Source organism: Bombina bombina, chromosome 11 (assembly GCF_027579735.1).
Source record: "Bombina bombina isolate aBomBom1 chromosome 11, aBomBom1.pri, whole genome shotgun sequence".
NCBI lineage: Eukaryota > Metazoa > Chordata > Amphibia > Anura > Bombinatoridae > Bombina > Bombina bombina.
Window position 1 is genome coordinate 44,282,914 of NC_069509.1, and position 9,298 is coordinate 44,292,211.

General features: G+C 37.3%; 1 gene segment (V, D, J or C); it reads left to right on the forward strand.

The window, feature by feature from the left end:
• LOC128641855 (tapasin-related protein-like) overlaps positions 1–8,466 on the forward strand; it is a 70,062-nt gene extending 61,596 nt beyond the window's left edge. Inside the window, 1 exon segment of the C gene segment in view lies at positions 8,021–8,466. Within this exon segment, the coding sequence occupies positions 8,021–8,346 (326 nt within the window).
• The last annotated feature ends 832 nt before the right edge of the window (positions 8,467–9,298 follow it).

The following is a 9,298-nucleotide window of genomic DNA, read 5'->3' on the forward strand; positions in this document are numbered from 1 at the left end:
CTAGCTTGGCCCCAGTTAAAGACTCGGGGGTTCATCAGGTTTCAGTCGGACAACATCACGACTGTAGCTTACATCAACCATCAGGGAGGGACAAGAAGCTCCCTAGCAATGATAGAAGTATCAAAGATAATTCGCTGGGCAGAGTCTCACTCTTGCCATCTGTCAGCAATCCACATCCCGGGAGTGGAGAACTGGGAGGCGGATTTCTTGAGTCGCCAGACTCTTCATCCGGGGGAGTGGGAACTTCATCCGGAGGTCTTTGCCCAAATACTTCGACGTTGGGGCAAACCAGAGATAGATCTCATGGCGTCTCGCCAGAACGCCAAACTTCCTCGCTACGGATCCAGATCCAGGGATCCGGGAGCGGTCCTGATAGATGCTTTGACAGCACCTTGGAACTTCAGGATGGCTTATGTGTTTCCACCCTTCCCGCTGCTTCCTCGATTGATTGCCAAAATCAAACAGGAGAGAGCATCAGTGATTCTAATAGCGCCTGCATGGCCGCGCAGGACTTGGTATGCAGATCTAGTGGACATGTCATCCTGTCCGCCGTGGTCTCTACCTCTAAGACAGGACCTTCTGATTCAGGGTCCATTCAAACATCAAAGTCTAACTTCTCTGAAGCTGACTGCTTGGAAATTGAACGCTTGATTTTATCAAAACGTGGGTTTTCTGAGTCGGTTATTGATACCCTGATACAGGCTAGGAAGCCTGTTACCAGAAAGATTTACCATAAAATATGGCGTAAATACCTATACTGGTGTGAATCCAAAGATTACTCCTGGAGTAAGGTTAGGATTCCTAGGATATTGTCTTTTCTACAAGAAGGTTTAGAAAAGGGTTTATCGGCTAGTTCATTAAAGGGACAGATCTCAGCTCTGTCCATCTTGTTACACAGGCGTCTGTCAGAAAATTCAGACATCCAGGCCTTTTGTCAGGCTTTAGCTAGGATCAAGCCTGTGTTTAAAACTGTTGCTCCGCCATGGAGTTTAAACTTAGTTCTTAACGTTTTACAGGGTGTTCCGTTTGAACCCCTTCATTCCATTGATATAAGATTGTTATCTTGGAAAGTTCTATTTTTAATGGCTATTTCCTCGGCTCGAAGAGTCTCTGAGTTATCAGCCCTACATTGTGATTCTCCTTATCTGATCTTTCACTCAGACAAGGTAGTTCTGCGTACTAAACCTGGGTTCTTACCTAAGGTTGTCTCTAACAGGAATATCAATCAAGAGATTGTTGTTCCCTCCTTGTGTCCAAATCCTTCTTCAAAGAAGGAACGTCTTCTACACAATCTGGATGTAGTTCGTGCCCTCAAGTTCTACTTGCAGGCAACTAAAGATTTTCGTCAAACTTCTTCCCTGTTTGTCGTTTATTCTGGACAGAGGAGAGGTCAAAAAGCTTCTGCTACCTCTCTCTCTTTTTGGCTTCGTAGCATAATACGTTTAGCCTATGAGACTGCTGGACAGCAGCCTCCTGAAAGAATTACAGCTCATTCCACTAGAGCTGTGGCTTCCACTTGGGCCTTTAAGAATGAGGCCTCTGTTGAACAGATTTGCAAGGCTGCAACTTGGTCTTCGCTTCATACTTTTTCCAAATTTTACAAATTTGACACTTTTGCTTCTTCGGAGGCTATTTTTGGGAGAAAGGTTCTTCAGGCAGTGGTTCCTTCTGTATAATGAGCCTGCCTATCCCTCCCGTCATCCGTGTACTTTTGCTTTGGTATTGGTATCCCAGAAGTAATGATGACCCGTGGACTGATCACACATAACAGAAGAAAACATAATTTATGCTTACCTGATAAATTCCTTTCTTCTGTTGTGTGATCAGTCCACGGCCCGCCCTGTTTTTTAAGGCAGGTACATATTTTTTAAATTATAATTCAGTCACCACTACACCCTTGGCTTCTCCTTTCTCGTTGGTCTTTGGTCGAATGACTGGAGGTGACGTAGAGGGGAGGAGCTATATAGCAACTCTGCTGGGTGAATCCTCTTGCACTTCCTGTAGGGGAGCAGATAATATCCCAGAAGTAATGATGACCCGTGGACTGATCACACAACAGAAGAAAGGAATTTATCAGGTAAGCATAAATTATGTTTTTTTTTTTTGCTGATACATTTGTTTTATTTATACATATTGGACTAGATTACAAGTGGAGCACAAAAATATTAGCGCTCAAGGTAAATAAATAGCTCTTGTATTCTTTCACCCATTCTATGAGTTGATAGTAAACGGTTTGCACGCAAGCGAAAGGTTGGATAGTGCAGCCTCGCTAAATTCCCTTCCCATCAAACATCCATGGGGCGCACCACAAAACCCTCTTGCGTGTTTGGCTTGCACACTAAAAGGTGTGCTATGCTACTTGCGCTAAAGCCAAAGGTGCGTTAAGAATAGTCTATAAGCTGCACCTCAGATCAGAAGACAATAATGGTTTATCTAAAACTTCAATTGACAATTATTAAAAAGGTTATTTAATATAAAACATTATAAAATTGTTCCATTAGTGGTAAAATTTAACTAGATAAGTTATAAATGTCTTAGTTCAATGTGGCTAACAATGACCAGATATATATCCTAAAACGTAAGAATATTTTCAAAATCACAAATATACAAAGTAGTTGTAATCCAACTTGCCCTCCTCTTCCAAAGCTACTCCTCAGCATTTTTTTCTAAAACACTGTTACAATAATAACAATGTATTCACGTTGTTTGTAACCGCTCTCTATGTTCCGACTCGATTAGGGCTTTTTTTCCCACTATAGTATCACACCAAAAAGTTAGTTGAATATCATAGATCAGTATACTCCCAAATTATAACATGATCAAAATATTGTGATTAACAGCTGTATCTGCTGCTTTACTTTACAGGTCAGTCAGCTGAAGAGGCGCTGTCTGTCATGAACAAGTCAGAAGAAATATATCCAGGTAGTAACATATATTAATCACCATAGGCGTGCACATCCTATTGCATTAGAGTGTACACCCAAAAGCACAAACACACACACATTTATATATTTGCCCATTTGCAGGGCACGCAATAAATAAACAGTCATTACAAGTGGCTGGTTATTGCTACCGTGAGCTTGAGGTAGCAATTAGCGCTTATAAAATTAATTAGAGATCAGATCTATGGTTAATTTTATAATTATGCCCCAAATGCCCCCAAAATACAGCATAGTACTATTTTAATGTTTTAATTAAATAACTTTAGTAGGCAGTATTTTGGGGGTAAAGTTGGCAGGAGTTGGGTGTTAGAAAAAAAATGGAACTGAAAAGTGCCTTTACATTGTGGTCTATGGGAACTGTGTGTTCCCAGTAAATAAATGTATATGCTTATATAAATATATATTTATGTGTTAATATGTGTATATACACATATTTTTTTTAAAAAAAGTCAAAAAGTGGCAGCAAAATGGAGTTTAAACACACACAAGGAATAACAGAGCAACCTTTCGGGAAAGGTCCCTTTGTCAGCTTGACAAAGGGACCTTTCCTGAAACGTTGCTCTGTTATTCCTTGTGTGTATTTAAATAAACTCCATTTTGCTGCCACTTTTGGACTTTTTTTAAAAAAAATATGTGTATATACACATATTAACACATAAATATATATTTATATAAGCATATTTATATAAGCGAACATATGCGATGTTCGATCCGCCCCCAATTCGTCATCATTGAGTAATACTTTGACCCTGTACCTCACAGTCAGCAGGCACATTCCAGCCAATCAGCAGCAGACCCTCCCTCCCAGACCCTCCTACCTCCTGGACAGCATCCATTTTAGATTCATTCGGAAGCTGCATTGTTAGTGAGAGGAGGGACAGTGTAGCTGCTGCTGATTTAGTAGGGACATCTATAGCTAGGCTAGTGTATTCTTTTTTGACTGTGAAACATCAGTCTGCTTGTGTAATCTAATTGCAGTTGCCTGCCTGCCAGCATGTGTGCCAGGCTCACAGCGTATACTGTGCCCACTTGCCCAGTGCCACCACTCATATCTGGTGTAACAGTAGTATAAATTAAAAAAACAAAAACTTTTTTGACTGTGAAACATCAGTCTGCTTGTGTAATCTAATTGCAGTTGCCTGCCTGCCAGCGTGTGTGTCAGGCTCACAGCGTATACTGTGCCCACTTGCCCAGTGCCACCACTCATATCTTGTTTAATAGTAGTTTAAGTGTACATTTAAAAAAAAAAACTTATTTGACTGTGAAACATCAGTCTACTTTTTTGTGTCAGGCTCACAGCGTATACTGTGCCCACTTGCCCAGTGCCACCACTAATATCTTGTTTAATAGTAGTGTAAGTGTACATTTAAAAAAAATGGCTAGCTTGGTATCCAACCTTGTGCAAATGGGGAGTTTGCGGTTGTGCAAATGGACTGTTTGCGGTTGTTTGCGGTGCGTTAAACGGAGAGTTTGGTCTGTCACTGTGAAGCGGGCGTAACCCTTACACTACCTGATCGATACAACATCATACCTGATGTTTTAAAGCACGTTATTCCAAACAATTTAGGAATGTTAGGTGATTTATGCCCTTTATGGATTAAAACCAGACTCTGCATCAACTATGTAATTTTCCGTGGGAGTTTTGCCATGGATCCCCCTCCGGCATGCCACAGTCCAGGTGTTAGTCCCCTTGAAACAACTTTTCCATCACTATTGTGGCCAGAAAGAGTCCCTGTGTGTTTTAAAATTCGCCTGCCTATTGAAGTCAATGGCGGTTCGCCCGTTCGCAAACTTTTGCGGAAGTTCGCGTTCGCGGTCTGTGAACGCAAAATTTTATGTTCGCGACATCACTAATTAACACATAAATGTATATGTATATAAGCATATATCTATGTATTTTTATTTGCTGCCATCGCTGAGTTACTTACCCTCTTAGCTGTGGTTAGGTTCTTATGCCGTCTCTTGCAACTTTGTTCTTAAAATGACAGTCTACTCTATATTGTTATTGTTTAAAAAGATAGATAATCCCTTTATTACCTATTACCCAGTTCTGCATAACAAACCCAGTTATATTAATACACTTTTTACAACTGTGATTAACTTGTATCTAAGCCTCTGCAGACTGGCCTCCTATCTCAGTTCTTTTGACAAACTTAAAATTTAGCCAATTAGTGCTGACTCATAAATAACTCCACAGGAGTGAGCACAATGTTATCTATATGGCACACATGAACTTGTGTTGTCTAGCTTTGAAAAACTGTCAAAATGCACTTATATAAGAGGCAGCCTTCAAGGGCTTAGACATTTGCAAATGAACCTACCTAGTTTCAGCTTTCAACAGAGAATACCAAGAGAACAAACCAAATTTGATGATAAATAAAAATGCGAAAACTTTTAAAATTGCATTCCCTATCTGGATAATGTAAGTTAAATTTTGACTAGACTGTACCTTTAAGACTATTTAAATTGTGATATTTTTTTTTATATTCTATTCAATTATTTCTGTTTCATAGTTATGTTTTAGTGTTGTTTTGCATTTTAAGTCATTTGTTTTCTATAAGAACAGAAGTAATATATATTTCTCTTATGACAACTTATATTTGGCAGCAAATTATTTAAATACATTTTTACCACCTGAAGTCATTAGAGATTATGCACTTTTGACAATTAATTGATTTAACATATTAACCATGATACCTATTTTGTAGATGTAACAGGAAGAGCTGTGACACCAAACAAAACAATAAACGTACCAGGAGACATTGTCACACAAGAAAATATGGGAAGAATTGAAAGTTGCCCCAGACCAGATAAGTCAGGAGAACCTTTATTAGCAAAAATATCTTGGACCAGTGACACATTTGCATCAGGAGGAGATTGTACTGAGAAGAATATCAAACAACCTGCAGGTATAAATTATTACAGGAATGAAAACAGGAAAACAAAATATGCTCATTAGGTTTAAAAGAAATGGCTCCCTAAGAAATGTTATGTTGAATATGTTGAAGAGGGCCAGCAGCCTCCATCTCGATTTACGGCACAGTCTCCCCGTGCGGTGTCTTCTTCCTGGGCCTTCAAGTAGGAGGCTTCAATTGAACAGATATATAAGGCTGCTACTTTCACAATTTTTTACAAATTTGATGTTTTTACCTCAGCTGATACATGTTTTGGGAGAAAAGTTCTTAAAGTGATGGTGCCTAGTTCTTAGTACTGCCTTACCTACCTATTCATTTTGGGTCCTCTACAGCTTGGGTGTTCATTTCCCATAGGTAATGAATGATTTTTTGGACTCTCACTGCCATTAGAAAGAAAACATACATTTTTGAGAGTCCACAATCCTGCCCTGAAATGTTTGTAGTGGCGGGAATTTTCTGGCATTTCTGTACCCCTTTTTATCCCTTTACTTTTCCTTATCCTCAGCTTGAACTACTCAGAGGGTAGGGGAAATGGGAGGGATATTTAAGGCTTTGTTGGGTTGTCTTTGCCTCCTCCTTGTAGCCAGGTGAAATATTTCCCATAGGTAATGAATGAATTTGCGGACTGCCTTGAAATAAAATAATTTATCAGGTAAGCATAAATTATGTTTTTTTATATGTATAGGTACAGGCATAGCTTCTTCTTATTGCGCTTAACTTTATTGCGTTTCGCAGATATTGCATTTTTTACAAAGGTTTGTGGCAACCCGGTGTCAATACATATCAACGCATAAATACACATGCATGCACATATAAACACACGCACACACACATATATATATATATATCCCAACGAGCGCAAAAATCCGAAGATAGAATATAGCATGCCCATTCACGTGTGCTCCATGGAAGTCAGAGAAAAAAAAGTTGAAAAAACCTAACACCCTTTCGAGCAAACATGATCGCATATTCTCATTTGCGCTAACCCAACATAAAAACTTGAATATTTCACATTCAAATGTTCTGCACATAACAAAATATGTTCTATTTATTTATTAATACATATTTATGCATATATTTGATGTTTTTTTGGTACTATATATATATATATATATATATATATACACATACATACAGATATATATAGGAATATCTATTTAGGAATACATAGAACATATTTTGCTATGTACAGAACATTGGAATGTGAAATATTTACAGTAAATACATAGTTAAAACCTTTATGAAATATGAATATTGAATAAATATGTTTCTACATGTTTTCATCTACCTAACGGCAAAGGGCTCCAATGCCCTTTTATATGTCTATAAATGTGTACATATGTAGTGTATATATGTCTGTAAATACATATATACAAATATAAATGCATATGATACATATGTACACATATACAGTATAAACATTATATATACATACATATTTAGACATGTATATGTATTTATGTCCATGTTAAAACCCTTTGGCTGTTTTTTTTTTCTTACACCTGAGATCTCATATCTTTGAGCCTTTATAACTTTTGTGTGTATTATTTTTTTAATTATTTTTATTAGACATTGTTATTATGAGTGTAACTGTACATTGTAATGTATTTTTGATGTGTTTTGTGCAACTTTTTATTTTACTCACTATACTTAACAAGAGGTCTTCAGATACGCTTTTTAAAAAAAAAAATATTTCTATGAATAATTTTTATCATATAGTGTATATATGAGTGTAACGCTTTTATTTTAATGTATTTATGTTGTGTCTGGTGCAACATTTTATTTATCCATAACCATAACCCTTTACACAAGAACTTTCGTTAAAACCCCACAAGCACAAATGTAGTTTGCACTTGTGCTTTCGCGTTTACTTTCAACTTGTAATACACACACAAGTTAGCACGAACGTGATATTTCAAAATTGTGCATGCGCTAACAATAGCACAACATTTGTAATGTAGCTTATAAAATTACTGAGGCTATAATCTATAATAACTGATATGTATATTCCCAGATAACATTGCTACAGAGTTTCAGCTCTCACCAGCAGATATTCAGGGCTTACTGTGAGTTAGCAGTAGGGGTTGTAGGCCGAGCTAGTTTGTTGTTTGTAAAGATTCTTTCCAGAGCCAGATTGTTACCTGAGTATTCATTCTCTTACAGGTCCTAAAGCGCCAGAAGTAGACGATATAGAAAAACACATGCTGGGAAAGAGTTCAGAAGCTGAGTATCAGTGTAAATGCTACAACTATTTCCCAGATGATCTGCAAGTCACATGGTATCAAAAAGAGGAAGGAGGCGACTATGTTCCTGTGGACAAAACAAAATGCAATATTCCAGTTCTCCCACAAGTAAAGCAGCCTGATGGCACTTATACCTGTACTGCAAGATTAATCACTTCCTCACAGAACTCAGAGAGCGGACTTAAATTTATGTGCAAAGTGGAACATTCTACTCTGAAAATGTCAATTATAAGAAGGGAAAGATAAGTTTAAATGATACATGAGGACATAAAACCTGATTCTCAATATGACAATCACACACTGTAAAACATACTGGTCACTGTTAAATGAAAGTTGGCAGCCAAGAATGTATTACATAATATGCAAGGTGCAAATGAATGACTGAGGTTTGTTCTCGTGATCCCAGGGAGATAAAGAGACTGAAATAGGTGATGTTATAGAAGGAGAGAGGGGGGAACTTATTTACAATCTACCTTAGAAATAAACTAAACCCAAATGTTTTCTTTCATGATTCAGATAGAGAAGCAATTTTAAACAACTTTCTAATTTACTCCTATTATCAATTTTTCTTTGTTTTCTTGGTATCTTTATTTGAAAAAGTAGGAATCTAAACTTAGGAGCCGGCCCATTTTAGGTTCAGCACCCTGGATATCGCTTGCTCATTGGTGACTACATTTCACACACCAATCAGCAAGCGCTACCTAAGGTGCTGAACCAAAAATGGGCCGGCTCCTAAGCTTTCATTCCTGCTTTTTAAATAAAGATACCAAGAGAACAAAAAAAAATTGATAATAGGAGTAAATTAGAAAGTTGCTTAAAATTGCTTCTCTATCTGAATCATGAAAGAAAAAAAATTGAGTTTAAGGACCACTGGTCAATTCTAACAGCTGTGAATCATCCCTTATTTAGAAGAGTCTAAACAAAATAAGGCTATAAAATCAAAATGACACTTCTCAATCCAGTAAGGGCAGTCTATACTATGATATAAGAATGACTTTTTAGGTTAAGAGTTAGGAGATAATCATTTAAAGGGAAGCTGTACTGATAAAGTTTGTTTTTATTTAAAGTGTTTCAAATGACTTGTTATATCTACTGAATAGTATTAAATGTATGGGAAATTGTTCCTTCATATTTATTTTTGCATTAGAAATAGCTGGTTTTGCTCATTAGAAACATCACCTGTTCTTCTGAAGGCTAT